This window comes from Uloborus diversus, chromosome 1 (assembly GCF_026930045.1).
Source record: "Uloborus diversus isolate 005 chromosome 1, Udiv.v.3.1, whole genome shotgun sequence".
NCBI classification, from domain to species: domain Eukaryota; kingdom Metazoa; phylum Arthropoda; class Arachnida; order Araneae; family Uloboridae; genus Uloborus; species Uloborus diversus.
The window spans coordinates 185,127,107-185,144,230 of record NC_072731.1 but is presented as its reverse complement, the minus strand read 5'-3'; the positions used below and the strand labels follow the sequence as shown (position 1 = coordinate 185,144,230).

The 17,124-nt window shown below is 34.2% G+C and overlaps 1 protein-coding gene across 2 annotated transcripts in view; it reads left to right on the top strand.

The window, feature by feature from the left end:
- LOC129234089 (reversion-inducing cysteine-rich protein with Kazal motifs-like) overlaps positions 1–17,124 on the top strand; it is a 136,466-nt gene that overhangs the window by 91,760 nt on the left and 27,582 nt on the right. Inside the window, exons 5-13 of one of the 2 annotated variants that reach the window (XM_054867988.1) lie at positions 1,987–2,069; positions 3,535–3,616; positions 4,574–4,768; positions 5,800–5,933; positions 8,035–8,184; positions 8,288–8,384; positions 10,830–11,106; positions 12,123–12,250; positions 13,683–13,820. In XM_054867988.1, the coding sequence (XP_054723963.1) occupies positions 1,987–2,069; positions 3,535–3,616; positions 4,574–4,768; positions 5,800–5,933; positions 8,035–8,184; positions 8,288–8,384; positions 10,830–11,106; positions 12,123–12,250; positions 13,683–13,820 (1,284 nt within the window). Of the gene's footprint in view, positions 1–1,986; positions 2,070–3,534; positions 3,617–4,573; positions 4,769–5,796; positions 5,934–8,034; positions 8,185–8,287; positions 8,385–10,829; positions 11,107–12,122; positions 12,251–13,682; positions 13,821–17,124 lie in introns of both variants that reach the window. The other variant, XM_054867982.1, reaches the window with a different exon arrangement.

Below are 17,124 nucleotides of genomic sequence, written 5' to 3'. Positions count from 1 at the left end.
CAGTTCGTGCACATTCAGCTACCGACAGGGGTTGACAGTTCATTTTTACAATTGAGTTAAAATTGTTAGCTAAGCAAGTCGTGACGACTTGAGTGTGAAAGATTAATTCGGAATTTGGAATAAGTATGACAAGCTTCCTAAATGTAGTTAGTGTGATGCTGCAATTAAATTAGGGTTTTCTCAATCTTTACTTTCAAATTCTCTTATTCAAACAACAATAAGGTCAATATTTTAAGACCCTTGTGAAATTTTAAAAATGTACCTTATGTAAGTTAAAATGTCAACTGTATTTTGCAACTGAACTAAAATAATACAATACAACTAGACTAAAAATAAAATACAACTAATCGTAATTTATTTCTTTTTTAGAGTATTTATACTTAAAAACCTTTTATTTTTTTTCAGTGCATGAGTGCCGGTTTATAAAATCAGCCGCTTTATAAAATTAAATGTCCTCAGAACTAATGTGATTTTAATAAGCGGCGGGCACTGTATAGCAATAGCCCAGTAAACGAACCCAGTCATTATCTTTTGAATTATGATGCACTTAGAAGAAATGCCTTACAGAACCATGCTGAAAAATGGTTGACATTGATTCCATGTTTTTTGTGAGCAATCACGATTGCTTATTGCTTTCATTTGACTGTCTTTGGCGTTGTGGTTCCTTTTTCAGCTTGGACCAGGCCTGCAGCACCACCGTCCACCGGCGGCGGCGCGGCTGGTCCTGAGCACTGTCCCTCGAAATCCACTTTTGCTGGGCGGTGGCGTCCATGTCCCACACACACGAACGCCTACACACACACACACATACACACACGAATGCCTACACACACACACACGAACGCCTACACACACACACACGAACGCCTACACACACACACACACACGAACGCCTACACACACACACACACGAACGCCTACACACACATGAACACCTACACGCACACGCACGTACACAACACTCACTCACACACATGCATACATACACTTACGCACCCACACACATGCGCCTACACAAACACACACGCTCGTGATTGCGAAAAACATAATTTGAATTCAAGATGCCAAATATTCAAATTAATTTTTTTTCTTTTTTTCTGGAGCCAAAAAATTAACGTTATCGTAAAAGTTAATAATAAGAACAAAATTCTTGTCACAGGTGGTCAGCTGACCCTTTGATCCTTCCTGAATCCGCTATGGCTAGGTACGAATTTTTGACAAAAACGATAAAAAGTAGTGCTGCCATCTGTAGAGTAATGATGTAACTTAGTAAATTGTAATTTTCGAATGAGATGCTGATCGTCTTCACAAGAACATCAAAATTGAAGCAATCAATTAATATATAAATAATATGTACAAAAAAAAATTATGTAGAAAAACTTATTTTCTCAGTTTCAGGAATGAAATTTAAAGAAACGGAATGAAAACATTTTTTTTTAAATTTTTTATTTTAATTTTTATTATTATATTCATTGAAGATATTGAATAATTCACCAGAGCGAAAACTGAGACGCTAAGTGTCAAAAGTAAGAAAACGCAAAATCTCTTTTTAACGCATGAATCATATTTACTTTTGACACTGACTTTTTTTTAAATTTTTTTGTGTGTGTATGTGACATACGCAATTGTGTGCATACAATTTCCAATTCTTTTTCTGTTCCATTAATTGAACATGCGGGTGCTCATCTCTTTTTCTTTCAACGTTTAAATCTTCACTTTTCATCATATATAATGCCAAATTTAAACACAATCATCTCTATAGTTATTAGTTCTTGTGATAGATGGCAGCACGAATGAAAATTATACATTTTTTTCTTGATTTTAAGATAAACAGAGACACAAATCTATATACTTTTTTGAAAAAGGATGGTTTTGAAAAAGGAACGGAACGTTGAATAAATCAACAACCCTTCGTTGTTCAAGAAGGGGAGGGGGGGGGGGCAGGTAGCTTGACTTTCATGTGTGATTCTTTTTCTTTTCTTTTAGAAATTGACAAAGGCAAAGGGTGGATTGGACGACCGTGCTGTCGGATACCACAATCTGAAAAGTGCAAGATGGCCTGTCTCCAAGTAAGTCTCGCGTAATGCAATATTCCACATTATAACATAATTACCTTATTTGAACTAAGCAGAATTTGTGAGGTTATTTTTCTCTATCGCTTGTCTCAAAACCGACTGTTTCTGGAAAAGGATGATTGGTGTGCGTTAGTGTACCTTCATTCTGTGACCAATGAATTCGATGAAAAATGAAAGTTTTTTCCAGTTTTTCTGCAAATGTTGCTTAAGATATATTCACTTCGATTAATCATTTTTTTATATCATTTCCATTCGTTTCATTAACATTTCAGTTGATCTAAAAGCAGTGAAAGACATTGGTATCAATACAGGTTGCAACCAAACAAACAAGAGCATTTATACCCCCCCCCCCCCCTGAAGCCAATTACTCACACACACACAGGCATGCGCGCACTCACACAAATGATGAGAACTGTATTCAAAAGAAGCAGATTAATGTGATGGGACACTCGATGTATGTTACGATTCTTTGTCAAAGCACGCAGGCAAGAGGCAACTAGTCTTTGCTAAGTGAGTGGCCTTAGCAAGTGTTTGGTAACAATATTTCAAAAGATTTTTTGCTTTTGAGACACTAACTTAGCATTTTCCTTTCTCAGTAAAGCCACATGTCGGCCAGAGTGCTCAGCTTCAGACAAAGCTTCCTGTCTGCCTTTAAAACGGCGGTACCATTCGTATAACTTCAATTTCGCCATCGTGGGACCAACTGTACACCTTCCTTAATTTCCAACGTCTATAAATGTTTTTTTACATAAATGCTGACGAATTCTAATGTGTTAGCGCTGGTCTTGAAATTCTGTGATTCTCCTATCCCCGAAGAGTTTTGACTAGCTCATAAAAACATCGTTTGCTTTTGCGATTCAATATTCGGCTAAAACTATCCAAACATTGAAGGAGGGATAAATGCATTTCAACTGATGTCACTTTACACGCTTTGGCTATCATTTGTGTGCATAGTTTCCGAACATTTGAAACCTACTACGTATATACTGACTATGCCGAAAACAGCTAATTGGTTTCTACTTGGGGCTAACGTGATATATTAAAGTGAATAAAAAACATTCTTAAGTCACTATCATGATGAAAACTTAAATCTTCAACTAATCAAATGCCGAAAATTGGGTTGGTGGAAAGTGTGGATCCAGGGGAATTGCATGGGAATCATGTCTCTCCTCCAAACCTGCGTTTAAAAACCGTGTTTTGAGAGGACTTCAATTTCAAGAAATTGCCGTGGGATGACCCCAGCCAAAATTGCCGATTTGTGATGCACTTATGAAACCCGGCCGTCTGGCTTGTGTGCTCATATTTCAGTAATGATTCCCCTTGCGAAACCAAAAGCTTGTTCCGCCCATGTTTTGTGGGAAAATACTTAGTTACTATTTCTATTGCCTTCTGTTGTTTTTCTCCGTCTCTAAAATCTTTTGCTCAGACGATAATAACTTCTCATATCTTTCCATTTTAGGCACAGACTACTTTCGATCTTGCTTCATCCTGTCGGAAGAGTGACGAGAATCCTTTCTTCTCCTGCATCGAGCGGTACGAAGGTGAGAACAATCACATAAAAGCATTGTGTGTTTAACCCTGTAGAAGACATATAAAGGAATTTTGTATTGATAAAATAACGGAAGGAAAACACAAATGTCAGTTCTTACAACGCTAATCATTCTGAAGACCATCTGTTTGAAGGAAAAACGAGACCAACATGGACCAACGTTTATTCAGTTTTATAAATTACGCTATTTGTTTGCAATAGGAATCGGTTACTTGGTTTCAGTTGGAGTCTTTTGAATAAATTAGAATTAGGTTTGGTAACAGTCTGTAGTAACCTCGCAATTGTACAGTTACAGTTGACGGCAGGCGAAGTGAGAAATAATAAGCTATTTAGTACTCTTGATTTATAGGAGTTTTGTTAATAACACTAAAGCTATATGATAGCACATAAATGTGTAAATATATTCTCCAAAAGTAACTTCCAATGACCTTGAACGTTATATATTGAGGAATCAAAGCATCTCTCCATCTTTCTTTACGCATGATGTAAGAGAGCTTGTGGGTGATATTACATGTATGCTATTTACGATTCTAACGAAAACGAATTTGCAATATCGTGTTCAGGGGCTGATCGAATTTAAAATTTGGAGGGAAAAATTCTCAATTATCCGAAGAAAACTTCGAATTTCGCCGAATGATATAAAAAATCAAGAATAATGATAATTATTATTAAGAAAAGAAATTCAGCCGAATGAGGGAATTTTCGGGAAGTCACAGTGACCTCCTGGGACTACCGCCCGTGTGATGTGATCTTTTGTGAACGTCATGGCTAATATCAGATACCGTTTACCCTAAAAATATCTTATTTATTTAGCTGTTTTTATTTTTATATTTGTTTAGTTTTATTTAATTATTTGTTTAGTTTTATTAACTTATTTGTTTATTTTTATTTATTAATCTCTTTTGCTTATTTTTTATTTATTTATCTATTTTCTCACCTCATTCAAAAGCTGGCGAGAGGTGCTGCAAGAACGCGACGTCCACACAGTGTGCTGAAGCTTGTAAGAGGGTTTTCGCCAGCTCTCACACCCCACCAAAAGAAGTGAGAGACGCCATCCACAAACACTGTACCGAGAAAAATTCCGGTATTCAACAATGTGTACAAGTGTACATACACGTCACTCCGGCTGATAATCCTTATAAAAGTGAGTATTGATTATTACTTTGCATCACAACACCATGGAAAAATATGAAAAGGTTTCCTTTCAAATGGTTTCTTACTGCTTGAATTGCACTCTAAAAAATATGGTATGTTGCACCAAAAGATGGTGCGAATTTGCTGGCTCCAAAAGTGCATGAAGTTTACCATATTTTGGTGCAACAACCTCAAGCATTGGAGCTTTCTTATGTTGCACCAAAATATAGTTAAAAAATTTGCATGACCGTTTGTAGCATTTGGTGAAACGTACCACAAATTTTTTTAGTGTTCTTCTTTTTACTAATTCCTTGTTATTATGTAATTTTGCCACGACATATGCTGTTGTAACTTTGACATTTAATTGAATTCCAAGCACTATTCTACTAGATATTTGTATGCTTCTTTACAAACAAATGACTATAAAGTATAAAATTTGGTAGAATTGTGTATTAAACAATTGTTCGTTTTATTTTATATCGATTCTCCTTTTATAATTACTGCCTGATCAATCAAGCAATTATTTTTTTTCTAAATCTACGTTATCGAAATGGTAATAATTATACCATTTAAAATAAATAAATTAATAAAATAGATGAATAAATGTATTTATCTTTGACTTACTTACTATTTAGTTCATTTGTAACTGATCAAATACGCCATCGCCTACATCGCTAAAAATCTTTTGTTAGGCACACTACAGCGTTTTATCAGTAATTTAATACAGATTGGTGCTGGTGCAAAGCAAAACAGAGTTGACTTTTAAATCAGTTGAAAAAATTACATTCAACATTGATCTCTTAGTAGACTGGATTATCTGTATGCCTCCCCCCCCCCTTTCTATTTACTCAAACTTATTGCAACAATAAATACGCCTTTATGTTTTTTGAGAAATCTAACAATTCTTTTCTGAATCTATTTTTCTGTCTGCTTACTTGTACGCATGTAACACAGTATTCGCTTATGATTTTATGGCTCGTAAGATTAATTTAGCTTTATCATTCATTACACTGACTAATTTCTTGCTTTTTCCGCTAGTAGATATGCGATGCTGCGAGAAATCTCCAAGTATCCAGTGTCGAACAGCTTGTAAGGAAACATTGATGTCAGAAGCTACCAACCAGGAAATAGTCGATGGTCTTCAACGAGGAGGATGCGGGCCACCCTTACCTCAAGTGAGTGAATGGCACTATATTAAAATGAAATTGTTAAATTTACTTACTCGAATTCAAAATAATAGATGATTTGAAACATAAATAATATCTAATATAAGTTGCAGTGTCTTTTCTTTTCAACAAAAGGGTATGACCACAGAAAATAATGAAACATGTTAACTCCTTGCTGTTTATTTTCTATTTTCTAAAATGTTCCATAAAATTTTAATTTTTGGTAATGTTTTTTGAAAAACTATTTAGCAACTAATAATTCTCAAGTACCATAATTTATATTTTCATGCTACTTTAGGATTGGTAAGTGTAGTTTTAATTTTTGATTACTATAGATTTAAACTTTACGTACCTGTAACACTATTTCAATTGAATAAATGTGCTCAATACAAGTGCATATTTTTCTTTTACTCTAATCTTATGTATAACATTGAACACAAAAATGCAAATTTAAAATATTTATGTAATTTTATTTGATAGTTTGTCAATGAATCATTTTTTTTTTGGGGGGGGGGGGGGGTAGGTTTAGCCAGTTGATGTTTAATAGAGCTTAGATTGGAAACTTTTAGTATATAATATTGGGAATGATTTTCTTATGTAAGTTGTGAGAAAAATAACATGATTCGTGTAAAAAGTGAGAAAACATTTGAGCTTACATTTGATGAAAAGTCCAGTGTTCCATAAGGGAAAAAACGCTTAACAAAATTATGGCTTCGTAAGAATAATTTGTCCTTAGCACATGTTCTTGTTTATATATTTGCCAATTTGTTTTACATAAACATTAATTCAAAAACAACGTAGTAGTTAATGAAAATTTTTTTTTTCAGAACGAAAATAAATATAAATGCATTTTTGTATCATTTTGTTTTTGTTTAAATCTGTAGTGAGTTTAAGGTGTGATTGGGATCTGTGTAACCTTCACAATGCAGCCAGGTTAGGTTTGCAACAGCTATAAGTTAATGCAAAAGTCAATATCTACGTGAAAAATGCAAAAAGAAATAAATAGCCGTGTAGTTCAAAAGACTTTCTTTAATTTCAAATGCTTTCCCTAGAGCTCTGACTAAATCAAATTGATTATTAATTGACTGCATCGAAATACTAAAATTGTAACCTAAATATTTCTTACAAAAATAAATGTACTTCAATGAAAAATATACCCCATCATCGCTTATTTGAATCAGTAGCCTTGGTCTAACATCAGATAACGCCGTGATCATTTTCGAAAAATTTAGGTTTTTCTAATGTAAGAATTTTGGCTTTAACACCAAACAAAAATTTATTTCCAGTACAATAGGTAGAGGTTAATTACTGATTATATTTAACACCAGAATACACAAGATTTATACATAAATCATAATACTGGAACGAATGAAATGATCCTTTATAACCCAAAATGCGTTATTTTTTGGAAGAACATTTGATATGTTTAAATTACATTTTGTCATGCATGACTCTTTACAGTATCTATACGAGGAACATCTCAAAAAATGGATTGTCTATCCATACACATAAATTGCATTTTTATAAATTTATATCTGAAGTTTACCGATGGAATGTTGCTGTGAATTAACTTCTTACGAAACGGTTCTTTTCAATGAGACTAAAACCTAGATGAGTATTAAAGTATGAACATTAAATTCTGATCATACTGCACTAGAGTTCATCTCTGAACAGTTTCGTATAAAATTGAATCTATGTTAATGTTGATCTCAGAGAGAAAAAAAAAATCACCAAAAAAATCGAAAGGCTCAGCTTAGTAGCAAAACCCAGAATCAATCTTATGAGAGGCAGTGAGAAGCAAAGGGATGTAAGTAACAAAGTTAAAAATTTAGAGATAACCAGTACAAGTGATAGGTGAACCTCTCCTCTACTTTGGGGTAAGAAATATTACTAGTTACCCCGGTGGGTGCTGCTGTATAGCATGATTTAGAAAAAAGATTCATTGAAAGGACCTTATCTTTAAACACGTTTAAATCAAAGCGTAATAATGTCCACTTACATCCCTTTGTTTCTTACCGCCTCATATATTTTTTCAACCATTTCACATGACAAAATATACAGTTTGAATCTTCATGCACGGGAATTTAATTTCACTTCTTATCTTTCATAGGATCGACTTTGGCAATGTTTCCTAATCAACTCTGTCGCCAACGAACCAGGAGGTTCTTTGACTCAATCAGAAAAAGTTGGCATGGACAGCGCCAAACTACAGTGTTGTTTCCGAGCTGCTACCATTCACTGCCAGCGGCTATGTATCGATGTAAATATAAATAACAAGCTTTTTCGTGTAGCACATTTAAAATATTAAGTAACTTTCGCTTAGAAACCGTAACCATACTTTATTGTTCCGTTTATTTTTTTAGACATTCAGCAATCAGTGGACGAGTAGTTGGAGTGATTTCGATCGCTTATGCCAGTATCAAATGACAGAGTCCGAAATGATTCGATGCTTGATAGAAGGTATGACTCAATTCATTATTTAAAAACCAAATGTGCCAAATGCATATTTCATAGATCACACAGATTCTTACTAGTTTATAACGAGCTCTGATTAAACGAGAACCCGGATTCAGCGAGGAAATCAGAAATACTTGTTCGGTATAATGTTAAGTCTCTGGTAGCATAACCTTATTTTAACGAGCAAACCCCGTTTAAAGCGAGCAATATTTTTGTGATTCATAAAATTTTTATTGACTTCCAACTCAGCTTACCCCTTTTTTGGTAAATTTTCTTCAATGTTCCAAAGTCAACCAAATTTTGATTTATTATAAATCCTGAGAACATTTAAAAATCATATGTGTGTGTATATGTGTCTTCCTCAAAAACAATCACACAAGAGACATTCAGACAGTTCAAAGCAAAATAATCAACTTCTTTAGTACTGTACAGTACAGTGATTAAAAAGAAGAAGAAACGAGCTGATGTGTGCATCACATGACTTCTTTTTACTCCGATTAAATGTCATTCCCCCATTACTGGCAATTTTAATGTGATTCAATAGTCTACTCTCTAAATATCAGCAACAGTGGCCAAATTGAAACAGATTTTTAAAAAAAATCGACAAATTTGTCGCCAACTTGTCGACAAAACTTGGCGACCAAAAAACAGGCGATATATCGCTAAGCGTCCGCCAAATTATAGCATCACTTGAGCTTACATCAAAATTAACAATGATTTCCCTCCAAAAAGGAGCAAAAACCCCTTTAGGAACACCGAATGCAACCAAAAGAAGAGGTGCACAACTAGACCCCACTAGGAGTCTACGTACCAAAATTTCAACTTTCTAGGACATTCCATTCTTGGGTTATGCGACATACATACGCACATACGCACATGCATACATATGTACATACAGACGTCACGAGAAAATTTGTTGTAATTAACTCGGGAATCGTCATTATGGATATTTCGCGAGTCTATACTTCTTAGGCACTTAGCCACGTGTGGTCGAGTGGAAAAAAAAACTCAATATTCATTAGGGGGTGAGTAAAATGGAAATTAAGGTCGCTTTTTGAGTGAAATTTGTTTCGCGAATACAATACTTTGTACCTTTTGCACAAATACCCTTTTTGTAAAAGGAAGTAAAAATTGTCCCAGCGCACCATTCTGCGTGAGCGATTGAAAATAAACTTTGATCAATTAGCATACGTCGCTGCGTTTTTGCAATTAAACATTAAGGATAATATTTTATGATTCTTTTTCACGAACTTGTTTTTTACGAGCACTCGGTTATAATGAGCAAATATCGCGGTTCTTTTGCGCTCGTTATAAGCGAGTTCGAATGTATTATCAATATTGTGTTGATAAAAATCATCATAGTTGAAGTTTATTTAAATTAAAAGCTTAGAGGGACTTTCGTTTTGTTTAGTGGAATTCCACCGAACAATTCCATTTTCCGAATTTACGTTTTTTTTCTGTTGGCATCTGTTAGTACACATTTCGATATAACGTGTTTACGCATAAGTCCGATATTCTAATTTTTCTCTGTTAAATGCGTAATAAAAATGTCTAGTTCATTTGTTAAGGTAAAAGTAATAATATACTGCTTAAATATGTATTTCCGACTATGTGAATAAATATTTTAGAATGCATAAACATACATTTCCAAGAACGCAAGTTCCGTCAAATGTCAGTATTTCAAACAAACGTGTTCTGAATTACACTTATCGCTAGTTGAACAGTAACAAAGAAACAAACTAAGTGTGCATGTTTGTGGCTTACGTTCAATGCATATATAATCCAACGTTGCTCCCGAGTTTCTTGAGGTTATTTTGGCTTAGTGGTAAAGTACTGCATATTAGTATCACGACAGTAAGGAGATCCAAAACCTACGGAGAGTTGACGTACATCGACGCTGTTCTGCAGACAGCCTTCGAACTCTACGTATTCCTATTCAGAGTCACAACTGACTACAACTGTATTTATGTCGAGGACTGCATACTAAGTAAGTGCCTTGCCTCTACGTATGCCACACAATCGTGGACATCCTTCCTTCATGGGCAAGCAACTTTCTTTCCTAAACTGGTTTAACGCCCCTCAATTAGCAAATAGAATCACTCACTCTTTTGTCTATTTATATTCATTTCACGAGTGTCAAAGTTGAATCGTCAGTTTCAAGAAGGGAATTAGTCCAAAAATCAAATGTTTAAAAAATCGAACTAATTTGTGCAAGTAATAGAGATTTCATTAAATGACCACCAAAGTTTTGCTATATCTGCATTTTGGACCTGGGTTTTTGTTCATTTGTTTTACCTTTTACCTGTAGAGGAATGCTTGGAGACAATTTAGAGTTAAAAAAGTAATTTTGACATTTTTTGGTCTTTATTCTTTTCTTAAACCTGGCGATTCAATTATAGTCTATGTTAATTCTTCCTAATTAGACTATTTTTCTCTCTTGTGATACAGTGGATGAGCCCTGTGAGCTGGGTTGCGAGGGTCTAAGCTACTGCAAGGATTTCAACTTTCGTCCGACGGAGTTGTTCCGCAGTTGTGACCCGTCTTCGGACCGAGCAGCTCAGCAGGACTTGGAACTGTGGGCAGAGGGGGGCGTAATTCCCCTGCCTATGATGGAGATTCCTGTTCTACCAATCACCAAGTGCCATCCTGATGTCTGGAAAGCCATCGCGTGCACCTTACAGATCAAGCCCTGTCATCCCGAGGGACACGTCAACAGAATATGCAAGTAAGGATCTTACATGAAATACACCGCCAACTCAGTCATTCCAGCCGAGGACTGCAGTTTCGTGCTTATTAGCACTCATTAGCCCGGCATAGGAAGTGACTGAGCTAGAGGTGGAAAAACTCTTAAGGAAGCCAAGATTGCCAAACAAACTGGTAGCTAATACAGAACCACGGCTTTTGGTCACTCGTCTGGTCAGTGATGATTCTTATATTAGCTACCAGTTTGTTTGGCACTCTTGGCTTCCTTAAGAGGTTTTCCACCTCCAGCTCAGTCACTTCTTACGCCGGGCTGATGAGCGCTAATAAGCACGATACTGCAGTCCTCGGCTGGAATGACTGAGCTGACGGTGTATTTTCATGTATTTCTGCCTTAGCCTTGGCTATAGGGCGGTAACTTACTGAAAAAGTAAGGAACTTGTTGAATAGAATAGGATGAGGAAATAAAACGCAAAACTGCGAAATATTAATGATGAACCGCTACGAAGTATAAAGTTTAGCTTTGTGCAGATGTAGTAAATGCGAAAAACGATGTCACAAACGCAAACTGCAGTGAAATTTCGGGTACTCGTACTTCGGGGGTACACAAATTGCCCCTATAACTGATACAGAAATTAGAGTGTTTAGAATGCTAAAAATCCGAAAAGAGGGAAACATGATAGGCCAAAGCATTTTATAGCAAGACATTTAATTGAAGGAAATCCTATCATATCCTTGGAAGAAACAGAATACAGAAACCATGAAAAGTTTTCAGGTAATATTCCAGAAGTGGATCGATCATTTTTCTCTTTTTGAGGGGGGGGGCATTAATGAAATTGTTTTTTTAATGATATATGTTATTTAAAAATTTAAGATTTTTTTTTTTACCCTAAACAATTAATTATAGAGCATTATTTCTCTTAATTTTTTTTCTTGTCGATCATCAAAGAAAAAAAAATATTATAACGTTTTTTTTTTTTTTTTTTTTGGACTATGATAGGAAGATAAAGCTCAAATGGTTATATGTATATTTTTTTCTAGGTTAGACTGCATTAACATTCTTACTAAATGCATTGATCCGAGTCACAATCTAAATCCTGCTGCCGTCTGCGATATCCTTTCTCCACCAGGGAATGACACTCCTTGCATTTCTCTTGAACATTATCTCGGTAAGTCACAACCTGCAATTTCTTTCAACTTCTTTCAGTAAAATAATTTTTAGTTTGTAAAGAAGATAGTTATATATTTAATGTTACGTAGCCTAGTAATAGAATTCCGTGTTCATACAACTCAACCGCGACAACCGTACTTTAGGTAGTTCATAATTAATATTAAAAACAGACATGCCGGCAGGATGGTGTAGTGGTTAAACGATGGTCTCTTACGTCCAAACGAGCAGGTACGCACATGGCTCCAGTCGGTGGATTTTCAAGATGCAGAAAATAGACAGTGTTATGACTCTGCGGCATGTAAAACATCCGCCGAGTTCTCGTTTGGCTTGAGTGCTCTTGGCAAAATTAAATTTCTAGTGCAGTTTCACATCGAAGATAGCGTTGTGTCTCCATCTAGGAAACTGGGCGTCAAAAATCTCTAAATCCTTCAACGAGAGTGGGTTGGTTCACTTAAAAGAATGGTTGTATATCTGGGGATCGCACTTGGTCTGTAAAAGGTTGTGCCTCCAACACAGCTCCAATAGAAATACACCGTATACTTCTAACGTTATCGCTAGGGATATTAGTAGAATTCATGTTTTGGGTCATCTATTAATTTACCATCTACTCTGCGTCTGGGAACGTTTCCTGCTAAGTCAGAAATACCCTTAATCAAGGAACCCACCCAAGTAGTGTAGCAGCGAAAAAAAAAAATTGAAATAGGTAGGAATCGAAACAGCATATTGAGACATTTTATCGATACTAAAAGTATTTACCCTCGTGCCCTATTATCGTTAATTACGATCTTAAGGGAAAACGCCAAATTTAAAGACTTGGCGTGAAATTGGAGCTACCACACAATTTCACCTTAGAGCAGGAAGTGTAAATGGAGGGAGCAATTCCAATCATTGACTTAGCAAAAGCTGAGGCAGAGACGCAAAGTCATGTGACTCAACAACGACGAATGGTTGACATGTTTTGCGTGAAATCTGATTTTTTCGAAATCTTTGCTTTAAAAGCTATCACGTGACTTGGGACTTTTGCTTCACGACTGAAAGTCTTCACTCCGTCTAGTTTATCTCTTCTTAATGAATTTCACTGTCTGCATGTTGTAGGTTATCCATCTGCAAAGCGTGTGAATGATGTCTTACATTACTCATCAAAAATTGCTAAAATTGGCAACTTTTCTTAAAATTTTGGTAGAATTTAAGACCTTATATTTCGATAACAGGGACACTAGGGCAAATAATTTATGCATCCATAGACATGTTTAACTGTGCTTTTCCGATTACTTCTTACACTGTCACGTGGTTTCCTGGTAAGACATAAACTAGAGCCATCTGCATGATTGTGTATCTGACTTAGTGGAATTTTTTACAACTTCTCATCTTTTCTCAATATTGATACAACTTAATAATGATAATACTCTTGTTTTTTTTTATTTTTTTAGAGGAAAGCAAGAACATCGAAATAGCTATAGAAGTAACCCATCCTTGCAAACCGAATCCTTGCGATGCTAATGATATCTGCATGGTGGATAGAAATTGCCTGATTGGGCAGCCTTGCAGACCATATACTTGTATAAAAGGTATATTAATATTTTACTATGTAGATACACAATATCTAAACATGCTTTTTGTAACTTCCATGAATTTGAAAAAATAAAACTTTAATTGTTACAATTTTAATTTATATTTCCAATCTGTTCTACTTAATTTGAATCATGCAAAAAGAACTTATTGAAAAATCTTAATTAGTTTAATATATTAATTATTTTAGATGGTCAAAAAATTCTTTATTTTAAGCCAAAATGTTTTCTAACAAAATAAGTGAAAGACCCCTGAAACTTTTTTTTACCTCAAAAAGTTTGAGTTTCGTCTAATGAGGAAAAGGGCAAATGAAATTGATTAATAGTAAATAAACTGAGCTCATGTGAGCTCCAATGCAAATTAAGCCGTAACTTTGAAGCATTTTTTTTCAGTTATTACATAATTTAGGCCGTCAATTTTTCGTAAATATATAAATTATCCAATTTAATTTTACAGCAAGGGAGAGTGTTGTACCTTGGGAAACTTTTCATATTTTAACTTTTGAAGTCAATTATTTAAATCAAATTTAAAATCTAAAAGTCACATTAAAATACCCCAATTTTTATGCAATTTATTTTTTTAAATTCAGTCAGTTTGAAAATTAAATATTGCCAGCCTTTTAAAGTAAGAGTTCTATGCTGTCCCAAGGTACAACATCCTATTGTACCTTGGGACACATCCTGTTGTAACATGGGAAATTCTTCATGATTCAGGAAACAGCCACTTGACTTGAAACAATTATACTTCAACTAATTTTGCACCAAAAAAAAAAAAAAATTTCACGGTCACGAATTAAATCTTGAATAATGAATTAATGAATTATTATCTAACATTAAATGTGTTCAAAAAACTACATAATGTGAAAACATTTTTCCATTTTTCTAAACATTTCTTAATTTTTAAGAACCATGCACATGTTGTACCTTGGAGCGTGGTGTCCTGATGTACAAAAGGTTTGGCTGGTCCAAGGTACAATCGCCACGTGGTTTAAAAAAAAAAAAAAGTATTCAATCTATAGATGCACTATCATTATTTTCTCATAAACAAAATATTTCAAGTGCTTCTCTTTTATTATTAAGCACTTCTATTATACTTGGTCTGACTGTCACGGAAAAATCTGAGTCCTGCTTTTGTTTATATCTCAGCAGCTAGACCCCTTAGAGGCTTTGAGATTTCACTAAATGATTTGCGTCATCTTAAGGTACAACTTAACGCTAAAAAATTTTAGAATAGATATTTCGGTTAGGATGGAAAACAGCAAATTTCATGTAATTTCCCCATTAAATGTTTAAACATAAAACCCATTGTAACAAATTTTGTTGCCTTACAACAGCAATATTAATAGTAATCATAAGCCCAATTTTGAATCAAGGCTTCTCTGGAGCAAGCATGAAATTTATCCACTATTGTTGCTTTCTTAAGATTTTTATCCTCATCTATGCCAATATTTGAAAATGGGGATAAGAAAAGACACATATTAGCATTTTTATCACGAGTAACTTGTATGTTGTGAGATATGAATTAGTTTCGCAAATCTTTAATATTTAAATAGTTTTAATTAAATTAGCACTCAAATAAATTCTAGAGGGGAACAAAGATTAATGTTTAGTGCAAAATCTTAAAGTTTTAGACACGTATATAGTTTTTTTTCTCTTTAAGTATAAAACATTTATATGAAAAAGAAGGTGAATTTTTGTGATGGTAACATCATTCTATTTCTGAAATACATTTACACTAAAAAGAATAAAATAACAGAATTTTTGAAAAAATACTAAGCACTTTCATAACGCTTTCAAAAGGACAAATTAACCTTTCTGGGTCAAATAGGACAATATAAGTATTCCCCGTAGTTTTCAATTATTCCAAGGAAATGACTCCACAAACAAGGAAAAGTGCGGCTCAAGTCATTTCAAACCAAACTTTCCCAGAAAAATATGCATGTTTCAACACTCAAATTTATGACAGTAAGTTAGATAATGATAATCTCTACCTGACTTGAGCCGCACTTTTCCTCGTTTATGGAGTCATTTTCTTGGTATAATTGAAAACTACAAGAACACTTTAAATACTGTCCTTTCTGACCCAGAAAAGTTATTTTGTCCTTTAGAGTGCATTATGAAAAGTGCTTAGTATTTTTTTTTTTTAAATCTGTTATAAGAAAATAGAATTCAGTTGATTAGTTTTTTAAATGCAAAGACAGAAAATGAAATAAAGATGAAGAAAATATTTACTTTGGAGTCATAAAATTTTCTTTATATCACAAAATCGTCAATTTTATTCATTTGATGCTGATTGTTACTATGGCATTATTTAGTGGTAAAGGTTACTATTAGAAATTACAAAAACATGGCTGCTAAAAATAGATTCTTAGAAATTAACAGTGTCCCTAGGTACAATCCGAGCCCCTGCATTTCAAGTTTAAAACCATGTTAGATTTAATTATTCGAAGTCCTATAAACTTATTATCATCACTAGCATTATTATTACTATTACTATAATTTTTCTTGTTACTATCTTTATTACTGCTTTTAATACTATTGTAATTATTATTATTGTTCTCTTATCATTATTGTAATTATTATCATTATTATTAACTAGAAAATCGCCCGTCAAGCTATGACGGGTGAAAAGTGCTTCTACATTTGAACGAAGCCATTGTTTGTTTGGTGATATTTTGATAGTTGAAATTGTAACCCTAACTCCAGTGTATTAACCCTACCAGTAGTGGTGTTCATTGTTGACCATTTCTTCGTTTCTTCATTCTCCTGAAATGACACAGTCTTAGTAAAACAGTTAAGTGACCGGATCGAGTTCAGCCTTGTCACAATCAAGTCTTTCCCTGCATGTTAAACATTACCAAAACATGTTATCAAATTATCCTGCTGTGGGACGAGTTTCATTGTTGAAACACGCGGCTATTATATATCTGAGGATACCATTCTTCTTTTTGTTTTAATTTAAGCTACTGAAAATCGATCAGGAATTAATAAAATCAAATTACCAATCTTAAAAGTAAAGATCCCTTTAAAAATTCTGGGACCAAAAAAAAAATAGTTTCTTTTAATTGGTAAACCATTTCAATTGTTATTAAGGAAGGGGCAGTTAGATAAACACAAACATATTAACTCATCGATTTTTAACAGATTTTGCCTAGTGATATTTAAACTTTAAATGGCCTATCTTAATGCTATATACTCCAAAGTATTTTTAAAACTAATTCTCTTCAAATATTTTTTGCTCCAAAGTAGACTAATAATAGCATAATACAAAATGAGTTTTGGCAGCATTATCAGTTCAAGTTAG